This window comes from Haemaphysalis longicornis, unplaced genomic scaffold, assembly GCF_048455015.1.
Source record: "Haemaphysalis longicornis isolate Haplotype H1 unplaced genomic scaffold, Haemaphysalis longicornis Haplotype H1 scaffold_3, whole genome shotgun sequence".
NCBI classification, from domain to species: domain Eukaryota; kingdom Metazoa; phylum Arthropoda; class Arachnida; order Ixodida; family Ixodidae; genus Haemaphysalis; species Haemaphysalis longicornis.
In genome coordinates, this window is record NW_027526335.1 from 15,199,499 (window position 1) to 15,215,977 (window position 16,479).

The 16,479-nt window shown below is 53.0% G+C and overlaps 1 protein-coding gene across 4 annotated transcripts in view; it reads right to left on the reverse strand.

The window, feature by feature from the left end:
- LOC144173999 (uncharacterized) overlaps nt 1-16,479 on the reverse strand; it is a 75,346-nt gene that overhangs the window by 39,244 nt on the left and 19,623 nt on the right. For 2 of the 4 annotated variants that reach the window (XM_077702397.1, XM_077702396.1), the window contains 4 exons: nt 15,411-15,539; nt 6,413-6,472; nt 2,843-2,896; nt 1,309-1,612 (listed from right to left, as the gene is read on the reverse strand). In XM_077702397.1, the coding sequence (XP_077558523.1) occupies nt 1,475-1,612; nt 2,843-2,896; nt 6,413-6,472; nt 15,411-15,539 (381 nt within the window). In that variant the 3' untranslated portion in view covers nt 1,309-1,474. Of the gene's footprint in view, nt 1-1,308; nt 1,613-2,842; nt 2,897-6,412; nt 6,473-15,410; nt 15,540-16,479 lie in introns of those variants that run through there. The other 2 variants (XM_077702399.1, XM_077702398.1) reach the window with 2 other exon arrangements.

A 16,479-nucleotide genomic window follows, 5' to 3' on the forward strand; every position in this document is an offset into this window, starting at 1 on the left:
CGGCGGAGGCAACATGGCGGCAGCCTCGGCCGCAAAGTGTTGTCGGGAGCTCGAGCGACCGCTTCTAAGCATTCTAAGCGCTTTCTAAAATGCCGCTCAAGGCACGCACGAAGTTGCTTGTGCGGTAAAGAAGCTTATAATGTGGGCGAAAACGGTACTATAAAACATCATCCGCGCCGCTAGTAAAAGCGCCCATGCAATATCTACCGGGGTGGTAAGCCTAATCACCTCTGGCGGGGCCATCCGGCTGTATCGAGCCTCCGTGTCTCGAGCGCTTCGAAACTGCCTCCATGAGGCGCGCGCCTTCTATTGGCGCAAGTCGTCAAGCTCCTCCGACTGCCGCACGCGACGCGCGTCATTTTGAGCGAGGCAGAAGCTGCCGCGCGCGCGGCATCCTCGACGCGGGCGTCAAAAAATCGCACGCGCAACGCCGATGCGTTCGAATCGCGTGCAAAAACGCGCCATGCGGGTCACGACAGCTACGACAACGTTCTGAATGTGGCATAGCCAGCATAGCTTGTCTTGGCTCTACATGTAGTCGAGATGTAGGCCTGATGTCAATGGCAGTGCGGCTTGCCTAACGAAACCGAAACTTGAACGCAGTTTTGATATTGTTCACCCCGAATAGTTCGAAATATCGGAAATTTTAAATTCGAGTCGAAGCGAATTCGAATACTGTAATATTCGCACAAGCCTAGGCCACCGTATTTGCTCAGTTCCGTCCAAAACGGCTTTGCACTTCTGAGGTCCAGCTGCTCCCTCTCCTCTGGGGCCCGCTGTCAGAACGGGGAGAAGCTAGGTCGACCCCCAGCTCTCCTGTTTCTCCAGCCTTGCACTACTAGTGCAAGCTGCACCAATTTTTTTTTTTTTTACGATCCTGTGTACCTCGCGTTTTTTTATGCCTCACACGTTCGATGAAAGAGAGAGATCTAAGGCTTCCGCCTTGGAGGCGTCGGTGTCAACGAAGGGCAGGCAAGGCAAGGACGACGTTTGCGCGTCACGCGTGAAAAGCTGACCAATAGGGGGAATCTCTGCATAGTGGCGCGTTAGTGCGGCGAAAGATTGCGGGGATTCCAGATTGAATCCTCAGGCATGCAACCTCGCTATTTGGCTAGCTTGTTTAGCATGTTCTAAACATGAACCACGAATTCCTGAAATAAAGCTATCATTGAAAAAAAAAAAAAACTGCATCCAGCAACACAATTAATCACCATCAAAGACCTAACGAGACTTTTGAAAGCATAACAAGGTTACATTCATCGAAGTCATTATCGATCTGTGGAAGGTACGTCATTTGTAGTAGTGACACGATTTTATTCGCTCATGAGCAAGAGATTCTGAAAACTAAAGGTTAAGAGCTAAAAAAATTGTTTGAAGTTGATCGTCCGCGGGACATAATAAGCAGACGAGTCTTTAATTGTTGCGAGAACAGTGATGCGTCCCGCATCGCTAGCGGCCTCCCTGGAGCAGCATTTTATGAACTGGCGATATAGTAGACGACAGGTGCGGCGTCCTTTCTCTGTTGTTTTCGCTGTTTGGCGAGTCTCGACGTCAGCTCCACGAACGCGCAGAGTTTCTCGTAATCGTCGAAAAGCCGCATTATCACTACGACCTGCAACAAAAATAGGTACTCGTAATTAGCGTGCGGGGTCGAGAATTGCGCGTTCTTTCAGTAACTTTATCTGCGGAGCATCGAGGACTGCTCCCTGATCACAAAATCACGAAATAAAGTTACGCTCAAACCTGTTGAAACCAAAATTGCGGCCTTAAGTGTGCATCCGTATATACTTCGTCATCATCATCATCATCATCATCATCATCATCCGCCTGTCTGCGCCTATTGCAGGGCAAAGGTCTATCCCATATATCTCCAATTATCCCGGTCCTGTGCTCACTGCGACCAGATTAGCCCCACAAACTTCTTGTTCTGATCTTCCCATCTAGGTAACTTTCTGCCCCTTATTGCCACGCTTGGCTTCTCTAGGTATCCGTTCTGTCACCCTGTGAGATGTTTTCTTCGAATATCCTTATTGGGTCTTTATTTATTTGGCAAGTTAAAAAGTCATATTTCGTGCGTGTTCAACGTGCTAAAGCCACACATGGGATACGAGTTGCGCCGTCGTGGACGGCTATTGACTGATTTAGACCACCTGGGGATATTTAACGTGCGTCGAAATCTCGACACGCGGGCGTTTTCGCTTTTTGCTTCCATCAGAATAGCGGCCGCCGCGGCCGGAAATCGAACCTGCGTCCTTGGGCTCAGCAGCACAACGCCTTAGCCACTGAGCCACCGCGACGGGTATCTGGTGCCTTTTAATACAATCATTGTCCTTTCAAATCTGCCGAAATAAATCTCACCCTCATTGACCCCGCACTGCTGGCTCGTCAAGAAGTGTCTCTTTATAGCCTTCTCTGCAACGGCCAAGCATGCCTCGATGAGTTTCAGAGCAGAATCAAACACACACTAGCAAAAGCCCTCTCACTGAGTCACTGTGCTGACTCATAAGCGACCAGCAGCGCGTCTGAAGCGATAACAGGTCGCCGTTTGCATTTATCCAGCTGTTCTCCAGTGGCTGTAACTGTGACTGATGGGCCGCAAGCATGAACAGTGCTATTGAGCTGGCTTCACCGTAACACGCAGAGCTTCTCTGCAGTGCTCAGAGCTTCGCCGCAGTCGGCGCGCCTCGCGCTCACAGGGGAACGGCGAAGCACTGCGCGCTGGTTCGTAACGGCATTCACCCCAGCACCTCACCCGAAGTTTCGTGGTGCGACAATCGATCAAGACCGCTTGTGGTCACAACATGTATCTACACTAAGAAGTAAATTAAAGAGCCGCAATTACCTTGAATCCGGTTATCAGGAAATTTATAGTGGCGAAGGCAACGTAGCGTGAGACCTGCAAGAATAAAAGAACGTGTCAAAGGAAGACAACATGAGGTACGAGGTATCACAGCATGATAAGTTGCGCCCCGCCCAGCCCATTTCGCTTTTTAATCGTGCTCGTTACACTTAGCGCAAATATTCACGACGAATACTCGAAGCAAATGTTTTATGACAAACACTAATAACAAAAATATAGCGGAAAGAAGCGCGTTGGTTGACTACGATATGCGAAGCATCGCGTGTGGAGACCCACGACGACACCCGCAACAGTAAACCACACGGAACCGCTACCAAAGCCGAATGCGTTCACCGCTAGTTTCGCGTAATAGGTCAGATGTCCGGCTCGTGCACCAGTATACCGCACCAGCGTGACGGTAGTTTCCCGCTGGAACGAGCGATATTCGGTGACGGGCTTCACAATCTCTTGCATGATACCCATGCCAAAATCTGGCCTAACCTTTAACTTTCGGTGTTGAATCCAATCCGAAGTTTTTGTAAACCGCTGAAACCTCCAGCCATGAACGAATGAAACTCGAATAAAAAGCCCCGAACGAGAACACGTATATTGTAGCACTAATATTCGTGTAACTCGAATTATCGCATGGCTAAGTGACAAAAAAACTTATTACGGGTTGTGAATGCAAAAGCGGCGATGTCCAGTTGAGCGACGCTTTGAATCCGCCTCGCGTTGTCCAAGGGATTCGCCCTCTTTCCGTTTCAAACGCTTCGCTCCACGATCCTTGCGCTTTCGAAAGGGTTAGATCTGTGGCCGAGGCACTCGCCGCTGCTCGCTCCTGTCGCCGGGTGATGGGAGAGTTGACGACGATGGTGGATTCCGCTGCTTGTCTGCTCGGTTGTCTCGCTGTGTACTACCGCTCTGTTCATCTGCGGTCTACTGGCGTGTTCGGCCACCTTTCGTTACTGCCGAGTTTCATCTCGTGTTGTGGAACAGCTCGCTTTATGGAACGCTTCCCAGACGCGTGGGTTAGGAGCTGTTTCCCGGCTTGCGATGCTGACGCCTTTTTTGTGTTCTTTCAGTGGGCCATTGACGGCTTTCGCATTAATAACAATTTGCAACTACCAAACCCTCTGAATGTACCAAAAAAACCTCAGCCAAACTGCTAGGCAATTGCGGGTTGCCAACGCGAAACGTTCCGGCTAGTGCAGCAATGTATCTTTTCCACGATTTTTGAATTAATTAAGGCCATTAGATGGTGTCGTCGATAATTTATATAAAATAGTGAAATAAGGCAATGAGCACAGTATTTCGCTCTATTTGAGGCACCAAAATAACAACTCTTATATTTCCTTTCGGGTGAAGTTTTGGTTTACACACGCACAGGGTGCGACCGGTGACGCGAATGATTTGCCGTCAAGGGAGATGCGGTTATCGGTCAGCTAGAAGCCTTTCTCCTGCTGTCACTTCAGCTGCGCTGATCTGGCCGTCGGGACCGGAGCGGACCGTAACAAAAAAAAAAAAAAAAAATCGCCATCCCGCCCTGCGAAGGTTGCAAAGCTGCAGTAAACCACTACAAATGGTGATGGAGGAGGGTATGAAATGTTTCTCGTCGTCTCGGCGAGCTTGTTGTTTGCGCTCGGCTAATGTCACTAGATAGTGAGTAGGAATGGGTACAGAGCATCGGCACTCTTCTCTCCTGCTGTTCCGTGCCGCCTTCATGATCACTGGTCAGTTCGCATTAAGGGACATTTGTTACACTGCGACGATTCATTGGCGGGGCCATTTTGTTGTTTACGTATTTTAGTGGGTCAGTTCCGGTAGGCTTAGCTTGTTTTCCCTGATTCGCGGCTGCGAGCGACTCACGTCGTGTCCGAATGTGAATCAAAGATAACAGCATTTCAGCATAACATCATTTCAGGAGCAAAAGTGGCTCGGCTTCTCTGGCGGAAAATGCGGGGTCCTGCCAAGCCTCACGCATGCGCTCGGCGTCTTGTGCAAGAACTGCTCTGTTTATTGACACTAGTCCTACCTAGCCTCCAAAGATAATATGCAAACATAAGCTTTACCAGGAACACATGGTGGATGAAGGGCGGCCCTATTGTTCACAGGTGCCTTAGTACCCATAATACGGTTTCGATGCTTGTTTTCTGGTTTCTTTATATGAATTCCGAGCGCTATGCTGTATGCCTGATTAGCCTGACGCATGTGCTCGGCGTCTTAGGCCTTGGAGCCTTGCCGTTTTTGCACACGCAGGTCGTTGTTTGCCCACGGCGACGAAACCGTTGGGGGGTGGAGGTATACAGCTGTTCTGTAAAAATCTGAGGCAAACTGCTAGGCAATCGTGATTTCCCAAAGTGAAACGTTGAAATGTCAAAGTGCAACCATGGATCTTTTCCACAACCCTTATTCGCGTATGCGCTTAAATTACCGTTGGTGACCCGCTCTTGAATGAATCGCCGCTGATGGCGAATGCGATGGACACTACGGACTCAACATTAAACAGATTCTGGCTGACATTCGGTGGCCGCTGCAAAAGCGCTAAATCATTGGTCGACCAATCGTCGGCATGGGGAAGCGTGTTAAAATTCGTAAACAGCGCAACCAAAGAACAGCCTTCGCGCATGGAGCGATGCGAGATGTGCACGCCAAGCAATCCTCTGATACTACCACCATTGGTGCTCCTCGCCATTGGTAATTTATAACGGCAGCATCACCGGCAACGGTGGTCCAAAAAGCCGGCAGTTGTGCACAATCGCCGCTGCTAACGCTTGGCGTAGGCAAGGTACATTCCATACCCGAAGGGGAACTTGAAGAAGTCAGTTAACAGCGACTTTGGTATACGGCAAACAACGACGGCAGGACGTGTTTTGGCTGGCCAATGAGCGTAACAGGTTTGACATTCGACCTCATTTTAAGTCGAATACCCCATTCCTCCCTCCTCGGTTGAAGCAGCACGCGTGGTTTGGCTTAGGGTGAAAGGGTGAGGCTTCGCTACCGCCACGTGCACGAATAATCGGGCCACTGGTTTAGGCATGCTTCCAGTCAAAACAAGCACCTATTTGATCGCCCGATTTTCGTGTTCAAGCTCTATTTGTCTGAGACCGTGAATCAGTGCTCAAGAAGTAGCGCTCGCCTGCCCACCAATGAATCATGCAACGGGCACTTTCGTTGATTCGCGAAAGAATATTCATAATTGTTTATTTCTTTTACCGCATTCAATGCGGCAGTATCTCACTGTTGTCACTGGAACCTCAACCAGCTTGGCAGCATAAATAGCTCCCTGCTTGCGGTTCAAGTTAACCTTTTATGAGTGGGGTCAGTTTATTCTACAAAGGGGTATCAATCATTAAGTGCCAAATCCATTTCCCCGTAACGCATTTTGTATTCGTTTCACGCCCCAGGAGTATTAAGATCGGCATCCCAGTTTAATTGTAACATGTGATACATCGGAAAAACCAACCTTTTCTTATGTGCTATACCTCTTGAAGGGAGCATGGCGCCTTAACGATACCACTCTCTAACTAATAGCATGCATTCAACACCAGTAACAAAAGAACTGGTAATACTCACAGCGTTGGCGTTGTACTCGGGGTTATCGAGGCGCCCTCTTACGTGGATGAAATCCTTCACCTGAAATACGAAGTATGCCACGTTTTTTTTTTTTCTTTTAATACAGCAAACGGGCATATCTGGCCCTTGCAACCGGCACTGCTTTTTAGCTAGGCGGGGCGGGGGCCCAAGATTCAACCTAGGCGAAGCTCAAGGCTGCCCAACTAACAACCGTTCCATTTTTTGTCTTGCTTGCATGGAGAACGCAGAAGTGGCGAGATACAAGCTTAGATTGCAAGAAGCACAAGCTATGTGAAAACTCTGCGTGGATTTTATGTTCGATATTATTTTATTTTATTATTTTAGATACTGCTGTATCTCACGAGACCGTTGCGGGGTGAGTTTATAGTAGACACAATTCATAAAAACAAGGCAAAACAAAGGTGCAACATAAAATTAAATACATGGCGTATAAAACTTAATAACAAAGCAGGAAGCAAACACAGTAAGGCTCGTTACAAGTACGTTTCTAGTGCAAATGTTGACTTTTGTATAAGTAGTACTTCATCAGTAAGATAATTCCTCTGTAAGGTAATTCTTCATTGCAAAAAAATGCTTTTTCTTACACTCTTACACTGTTATATATCATGCCAATGCAGGGGACGTGCGGCCATGTCAAGCTGACTTTTTGCAGTTTTCTCCGCAGGTCCCCTACAGCATGCACATAATGTGAAATATATTCTACTCTAACAGTTCGAAGAGACAAATAATATATGACAGAATTATCTCGTGGGTTCAACCCACAACCGGCTATATTGCTATAAAGCCGGTCGTGGTTGAACCGTTTATCGACAAAGTGTACCCGCTCCTTGTGTCAAATTTCGATGAGTAGGTCGAAATTTACAGGTTTTGGTACTAAAATGTCCTTCAATTGCTTGAAAGACGTGCCTCCGGCGGCAAACGTGGTTTCTTTTTGGGACTGACACCAACCCCCACTGTCTGTTCGGTATGCTGATGAGGTCGTCTTTTTTTATTTGTCTATGTCTAAGAACTATGAAGGATATGCTCACCACGCACGTCATAATCAACTCAAGCAAAAGGCTGTAAAAATTCTGCAGAAATTCAGAGAATTATCTACTAATGCGTAGCATTCCTATGGCGCTTGTCTTACCGAACAAAATACCGGTTCAGTGAGTTAAATAAATAGCGAAGTGCGAAAGAAATGTTTTGCAGTGACCACGAAACCCAAATATAATTCTGGTGTATTCAAAATACTCCTTTTTCATAATAAAGGTTGCACAGTTTTAATTTAAGAGCAACAGTGAGAAATTAGACCAGTTAGGCCTGGGTACCATCTGGTCCTCTGCGTATATTAGCCGAGTACGTGTTTAAATCCAGCGGTGTACTTTTTTCATCAGTTGTAGCCTAAGAAAAATAATCCTACAGCAGCCACGTAAATGCTACCTATGAATTCGACGGTTTCGCCACGTAGGATAATTTGCTAATGTTCACCTACACGACGGTGTTGGAAAATAATTTTTAAAAGTGACCTTTCAGTTACCACTTAATCATTATTGCTCTGATCAGTGGGAAGCATTTGGTGATAGCCATTAAGGATGTGTGTATACCGCGTCCTCCGCTTCTAAACCTACCCCCACACCCACACTTCTCCACAGAAACAGGCCACATGCTGCGCATCCTATGAACACACACTTTCTCAGAACGAACACGATTAATAGACTCCTCCACACCCTTTTAATACCACGTACCTTTCCCGCCTGCGGGTCATTCGACATTCAGTACAATTCCCTCTAAGAATGCCCCGCAGACCGATACCCACACTTCACTCCCCTCACACCTGGGAGCGGATGTCTCTCGACTCCCGAGCCTGGGGGGGGGGGGGAAACAACATCTTTACTCGCCGGCTAAAAGGTCACGGTGGCTCTCACTCCCTCGCTAGGAGGGGGGTGCCGGCCGCGACTGCTGGCGTGTGATCGCCGCCAGCGCAAACTGCGCGGCGGCTTTCTGTGTGTCCTTGTCCGTCTCTCGCACCGCACGCGCGAGATGGGGCGGTAGTATATTCGTTCCCGCTTCCGCGTCGTTGCAATCCCACATCATGTGGGTCATGGTCGCCCTCGCGGCCCCGCACACCGCACACTGGTCCGTGATGTATCGTTCGGGCGTGACATGCACGGCCCACACCGGGGTCCACGTCGCTCCCACTTGGAGTTGTCGGAGGAGCGCCGCCTCCTGCCGGGTGAGGTCCGGGTGCGGCGCAGGGTAGCGTTTACGTTGCTCCCTGTGCCATTCCAGGACCCCTCCATACGTTGTAATCGGGGCGGGCTCCTGTTCTTCCACCCCCTCGTCTTCTGCGTTGTCGTTGTCGTCTCTGGCGTCGTTGTTTTCTTTGGCCGCACGAGGTGACGCGGCGCGCCGGCCGACGGGGCGTCCGGTTAGCGCCCTCGCCGCCCTGTCCGCGTCCTCGTTGCGGTTGCGAACGGGTCCCACGCTGCCCATGTGGGCCGGGAACCATCGCAAGGTTATCGGCATCCGCGAGTCCAGGGCTCCGCACACCCTCACTGCGTTCACACACACTTGGTTCCTTGCGAAATTGGCGATTGCCTCCCTCGAGTCACTTAGCACCGTCGTGCATCCTCTGGCGGTTGCCGCCAGCGCTATGGCCGTTTCCTCCGCCTCCGTGGCCGTCTCGACACGCACGCTGCACGCCGCGACGACTCTGCCGGTGGTTGCTTGCACGACCGCCGCCGTGTAGGCATGTCGGCGGTTGTCGGGGTATCGGGCCACGTCGACGTACATGGCGCCGGCGTCGTCATCGTACGTCTCTGCCAGGGTGCGAGCCCTGGCCAGGCGACGCTCATGGTTCTCTGTTGGATCCATGTGCCGTGGGATCGGTGCGACGCGGATGCTGTCGCGGGCCTCGCGCGCCAGCGGCAGCCGCCTCTTGCTCTCCCGCAGCCTCGTTTCGTGTCCTACCGCGACAAGGATGGCCCTGCCCGTGCGCGTCGTTTCCAGTCTGGCTATCTGCGCCGTTGCTTGCGCCTCTATGATCTCGCTCAGCGTGTTGTGCAAGCCTAAGTCGAGCATGTTCTGTGTATTTGTGTGGGTGTATAAGCCCAGCGCAGCTTTGTATGCCCTGCGTATGAGAGCGTCGAGCTTATTGCGTTCGGCCGTGGTCCAGTTGTGAAAGGCGGCCACGTACGCCAGGTGGCTTATGACGAACGACTGGACCAGCCTCAGCGTGCTGCGTTCCTTCATGCCGGCGTGCCTGTTGGCAATCTTCTTGACGAGGCCGAGTGCTCGGCTTGCTTTGATTTGCAGTAGCTTGACGGTGTGAGCGTTGCGTCGGTGTTCGTGGATGTGTAGTCCGAGGACTCTGATGGTCTCTACCTCGGGTATGGCCGACCCGTCGCCCGTGCGCACTTGGATGTTTGCCGCCTTCCCGTTCTTGGGGCTTCGCGGGGCCTTCAGGATTAGTAGTTCCGACTTGGCGGGGGAGCATTGCAGCCCCGTTCCCTCGAGCTGGTCTTCGACCGCTTTCACCGCGCACTGGAGCGAGTCTTCGATCTCTCCGTCGCTGCCGCCCGGCACCCAGATGGTGATGTCGTCGGCGTAGATTGTGTGGTTGACGTTGGGGGCGCTGCCGAGGCGTTCCGCAACCCCGATCATCACCAGGTTGAACAGCGTCGGAGAGATCACCGCTCCTTGCGGCGTGCCCACGCTGCCCAACGTTTTCGTTGGTAGTTCTAAGTCTCCGGCCACGATGGTCGTTGTGCGTGCCGTGAGAAAGTCTCTAATGTAGGCAAACGTCCTCCTTCCCATGTTGAGGCGGGACACCTGCCGTAGTATGGCGTCGTGGCGAACGTTGTCGAAGGCGCCTTTTAGGTCCAGGCCCAGGACGGCGGCGTTGTCGACGGATCTCTTATTATCAATAATATCGTGCTTGAGAAGCAGCATGGCGTCTTGCGTGCTGAGGCCCGCACGGAAGCCGAGCATCGTGTTGGGATAGTGCTCGCCGTCCTCGAGATACCTTTGCCATCGGTTAAGTAGTACATGCTCCAGCACCTTGCCCACACACGACGTGAGCGAGATGGGACGCAGGTTCTCGATGTCTGGCGGCTTGCCCGGCTTGGGTATTAGGACCGTGCGAGCCTCCTTCCACTTGGGGGGTAGGCTGCCGCTCCGCCAGCACGCGTTGTAGAACGTCGTGAGCGCGGTGATGGCCTCGTCGCTCAGGTTTCGTAGTTCCTTGTTGGACACGCCGTCCGGGCCGGCCGCCGACTTGCCGTTGAGCTTTTGCAGGACCGCACGCACCTCCCACTCTTCGATGTCGGCGTCGAGCGCCTCGTTGGGCTCGCCCTCGTAGTCCGGTAGCGGAGTCGGCGGCGTGGCCGGCAGGTACTTAGCGTCCAGTCTGCGCCGCACCTCGTCGTCCCCTAGCTCCCTGCGAGCCTTGAGGAGGGTGCGGGCCAGGACGTGCTGCTGCTCCCCTTTGGTCTTACTCTCGTCGAGGAGGTGGCGCAGCAGCTTCCAAGTCCTACTCTTGTGTAACTGTCCGTCGGCCTCTTGGCATACGGCGTGCCAACGTTGGCGGTTGAGCGCTGCGCAGTGCTTTTCGATTTCCTTGTTAAGGAGCGCCACGCGCTTGCGAAGCGTTCGGTTGCGCTTCTGAGTTCGCCATCGGTGTTTCAACGAGTCGCGCGCCTCGATGAGGTGCGCGAGCCGGCTGTCTACCTCGTTGACTTCGTCCTCGGCTTCGAGCTCGGTGGTGGCCCTCTTTGCTTCCCGGCGGATCGCCTCCGTCCACCTCTCTATGTCGTCTATGACGCTGGGTACGTTCGCGAGGTTGGTCCGGAATGCGTTCCAGTCTGTGTGCTTGTGTGTGCGTTTGGGGCTCGCCCTGCCTTTTAACGGAACGGTTAGCTCGAGGAGACAGTGGTCGCTGCCGAGCGTCTCGGTGGTTCTCCACTTCACCTTCGCGTTGTTACTGAAGGCGAGGTCCGGGTTGGTGTCCCGGTGCACCGACGTCGGGGCGTGTCTGGTCGGGATGGAAACGTCGTTGACGAGGTGGTAGCCGGCCGCTTGCGTTTCCGTCAGCAGACTCTTTCCTTTTGCCGTGTCGTGGCCGTAGCCCCATTCCGTGTGCGGCGCGTTAAAGTCGCCGCAGAGCAGCGTCGTGTGGTCTTCGGCAAGCCGCTTGAGCTTCCCCACGATTGTTCCATATCGTTGTTGCGCGTACCGGGGTTTCGCGTATGCGTTGGTGACGTAGACGTGCTCCTTCTTGCTGCCGCGGCCTACCACCAGCTCCACGGTTAGGTGCTCGACGTTCGCGGTGTGCGCGAGCGTATGCTCCAGGCTTGTTATGCCTTTCTTGACGAACGTGCAGACCCCGCCGCTCACTCGGGCTCCGCGTTCCGGGCCCTTGGGGTGTGCTAGGGCGTAGGTGCGGTACCCCGGCAGTGTCGGGGCGTGTTCGCTGTGAGTCTCTTGCAGCAAGATCACGTCCGGTCGGCGTTCCGCTTGCGTTACGTATTGCGCGAGCGTCGCCTTCCTCCCTCGCAGGCCGTTGATGTTCCACTGCCATACGAGGAGGTCGTGTTGTTTCGGTTGCGTCGTGGTCGTCGTCATTACGGGGACGGTCTGGGTGACGGTGTTGTTGAGCGCGATCGCGACGTGAGCTTCTTGCACAGGGCCGCTAACATGTTCTCTATCTTGTCGGACCGGGCTTTGAAGCTCGACAGCATCTCCGCCTGGGCCGCTTCCACTGCCGATAGCCGGGTGTTGAGCGTATCAAACTGTCTATTGGTGGCGTCTTGGTAGCTTTGGAGCTCTTCCCTCGTTACATACTGTTGCCGCGCGTCGTCTCGCGCCTTCGACTTGAGCGCGCGCCTCCTCTTGACGGGCTCGTTCTCGGCTTCCATGTCGTCGTGCATTTCCTCGACGTTTGCGCCTTCGTTTGCGGAAGGGTCGTCGTCTTGTGCGTCCTCGACCGGTTCGAGTGGTATCCTCACGCGCGAGCGGGCGGCCGTCGGTGGCGTCGTCCTCCCCGGAGAGGATGTCGGGGTGCTCGTCTCCGGCGACGATGACGGTTGCCATTTCTCGAACACTTTCTCGAGCTTGCGGCACAGCTCCGCGATGGTATCCTCTTGGCGTTCCATTTGGGCCCTTAGTAATGCGTTTTCACGCCTTACACTTTGTATCTCTCTTTCGAGCGCGGAATCGCGTCCGAGGCCGTTGTTGCCATCGCGGGTCGGCTTGCCCATTGTTCCCGCTCCCGATGTCATCGCCGCCCACGTCACTTCGGTTGGCGGGTGCAGTTGCACTCTCCTATTTTCCATTGTTCCGCTCGCTCGCGTTGACGCGGACATTGGCGTAGCTGCTGACGTCGTTGCCTTAAAGTTGCCGCCCCTCTGGCCCCGCGTTGTCACGAAGGGGGCGTTCCCGCTTTGCAGCTCTGGAAAGTTCTCCGCCGTTTTGCGCGGGGGGGCTTGCTTTTGTTGCTTTACTGCTTCTTTCTGTCGTTGCGCGCGCTCCCCGCGACGCTGCGCCACCACGTGGGGAAGCTTGAAACGGTTCGTGCAGCCCGTGGCGCCCGTTGCGTGAGCCCCGTCGCAGAGTTTGCAATGGGGTCTGCACGTGGCCTCGTGGTTCGGCTCTGGCTCGCGCTTCCCACACGCCAGGCATACCCTGGTCTTCGGGTTGGGGCATACGTCCGCGCGGTGTCCTAGCTTGCCGCAGCAACGGCAGAACTCGTGGTGTTGGCGATATAGGCTACATTTGACTATCATAGCGCCGTACTTGACGGAGTTGGGCACCTTGCTGCCATCGAAGGCCACTATCACTGTGGAGGTGTTACCTATCCTGTGCGCCTCGAGCGCTAGTGGGTTGGCCGCATTGACAATGTTGGCTTGTAAGTCCTGATACGATTCGGACGTATCTATCCCTCTGATAATGCCCTTTACAGTGCCGTCGGGGGCCGATACGTACGCGAACGTTTCGTACTCGGCGTTGCCTATCTGGAGTTGCTTTATCTGTACGTACCTCTTAGCTCTGTCGTCGCTGGGTGTACTGACTATAATGACGTTCTGTGTGGCGTTTGTGCAAATGGTGTCCTGACTCGACTCTTGCATGGTGGTCCCCGCGGCCTTAAAGATGGCCAACATTAGGCGCTTGGCCTCCGTGCGAGCTACGTTGAGTCCGCCTCTCGGGCGGAGGATAATTTTGGTTTCGCCGCGCGGTAGCTGCACGGGTAGGCGCGCTGCCTTGCTCAGTCGCGTGGTAACTTTCCTAGCGAAGCTAGAACTACTCTGATGCTGCTTTGAGGCTGCGGGAGAGGCAGAAGCCGGCTCACCCACTTTCGGTGCGGTGCGTCGGCGTAGTCTCCTTCCCGCGACGATCCAGCCCTCGTCTCCGTCGTCGTCAACGCCCTCCTCGGTGTGGCGCGGTGGCAAACTTTCGTTGGGGGCCGACATTTCGGCGTCGTAGATTTCCTCGTCGTCGTGGTCTCCTTGCGAAAAATCAGTTCGCGAGGAGGCACGAGCACTGTGGCCGTAGGGGGCTGGCGCCGGTGATCGAGGGACGGTCACATTCTGGGTCGGTGGCGGCGAAGCCGTGGTCAATGGGGGCAGCGTGGTGATGACTGGTGTTGTAGACGCAGAAGGCTGTAGCGACGCCGGCTGCAAGTCCAGCACAGGGGGCCGCAGTAGCGCCGGCGGCGCCGACATGATAGCTGCGAGGCCTAAGGCAGCAGTGGCGGTGATGGGGCTAAACAGCCCCGCGGATCAATGAAACTGGGGAAATCGGGTATTAAAATGAAGCGGGGCGCTTAATAAGCAGCGGGGTATCACTAAAAGAAGGTGGGTGGTAGCGAACACGGTTTAAAAGCCGTTGAAGAAGGAGCCGATCCGTAACCATACAGGCAGGCTCTTCTTCGTCGTCGTCCTCCCCGAGCCTGGGGAGTCAGGCCAAGTACTGACCACCTCCTGGGCTGGGCCGCTTCCACTCACAATACCTTATCCCGAAGGGAAAAATATCTCTCTCTCTCTCTCTCTCTCTCTCTCTCTCTCTCTCTCTCTCTCTCTCTCTCTCTCTCTCTCTCTCTCTCTCTCTCTCTCTCTCTCTCTCTCTCTCTCTCTCTCTCTCTCTCTCTCTCTGATTTACTGCAGCTACTGAAATGCCATTCGCCAAGTGATTTCTCCTGCCTGTTCACATGCTGAAGGGGTTTTACAGCCACGTTGCACACTGCTACCCCCAGATCATGCCCGTCAAAATAACACTTCTTGCGACAAAGCCAATTTTCTTGTGAATACAAAAAAGATAATACTGAATTCAGACACTCATATGAGCATCATTAAGCCTAGTTTTGTTATCCCAACTAGTGAGCTTGCAGTTTACCATTGAGTTGCAAAATTTCGAGTAGCCCCGATACAATCCTTTCTGGGTCGGTCGTCGTCTGTTGTTTGCTCGGAAACTGTGCAAGCAGTTTTCCCTAATGCCTGGCAATAAAAATTCTTGCCCGGATGAACTTCGCTGACCTGGTCGCAGCGCACAACCTGGACGTTTCTGGCAATCGGTGCGATCTGGATCTTTCTCGGTATAGCAGGTTGTACGTCTTTTGCTTCGTTTTCTTTTCTTTGTAAAAACATTCAATAACAAATTTTGTGCGAGATTATAAACTTCGCAGGCCGCCAATGGGCACACAAACCGTAGTACGGTTTGACCGCCCGTCGTATTAGGCACCATCAAGTTTACGTATACTTCTGGGTATCGGCAGTTTCAGTTTCTTCTCTTTTACCGTCTTTGCATGAAGTACACGAAATAAATTAGATTGATGTATTTCGTACGTTTCCCCTCATTCCCCCCTTCCTTTTTTTGTGTGTGCGTTCCGCTGCTTCCACCCAAAGCAGTAGCGAGTGAGCTAAGCAGCTAGGCTTGCGTTTCGCCAGTGAGAGCACGCAAACAGCTGCAGTGTGCAAATAAGGAAGAACAGCAGAGTGGTTACCCCGAAGCCTGGGTTGATGTCGTATGGAGTGACGGTCATCATGTACACCTCAGCCGTGCGGCAGAGGCACGACAAGAAGGTCAGCACGCAGGCGCAGCCCATGTACATGGCCAGGGCGTCCCGGACGTCCTGCAGCAAGCAGCCAACCGGCGCCGTAAGAGCGAGGAGCTGCACTGGGCAAACGGCGCACACAACAGGGCTCCAGACACACAACGGCGAGACATTGCGTAGACAGCGCTAGGATGACAATTCAGTGCCCCAACGAGTATACCTCTCCGGGCTGTCGGCATCCCACTGGTTCTATTACCAATTACTTCCGCAATTCTGATGATTACTCCCGTCACTCGGTGAGAGTGCGCGCAATCTGTGCGAAGGAAAAGAAGAGGAAGCCTAAAACAAAAGAGCAACTCTATAGCATCAAACAAAAACACCAATTAAGGCTTTACCTGTGGGTGACACCCCCACCCCCGTAATGCTTACAAGCAAAACAAAACAAAAACTAACATCTCTTCATAAAAGAAGTTGAGGCAAGGGCGAAAGCTTTCTCACATCAGAACTGAACCAAAAGTGGGTCAGAACCTTCGCTGAAAGTGCATCCAATCAATCGTCAGACCTACAAAAACCCAAATCGCAAACGACTTGAATGAATCCATGCGACGATTTTTCGAGCACTAAGTAAACGCATCTACGAACAATCTAAACGTATATCCATACGCGGTTTATGAGACATATGAGTATAATACTGGTACGTGTGTAATCCGCGACAGAGAGCAGACGGCGCCAACGCAGCGTTCTCTGTCGGTCACGCCAATCGTTTGGAGCGGGTGTGCACCATTCTGGCGTGAGACTCCATCACCCTCAGGATCGTCGTAGAGATCACAAGCATAATGATCACTGCCTAAGCCGCGAAAAAGACGAGGACGTGCCCCTTCGTGAGCGCGTGTTCTTGGTGTATGACTGCTACCAGGCATCAGGCCCAAGTTCCTTGAAATACATCCTCTTTTCCACTGGTCTACTGGCCCTGATCAGTTGTCGCACCATGACAATATTGAACTCCTTTATCCTGATC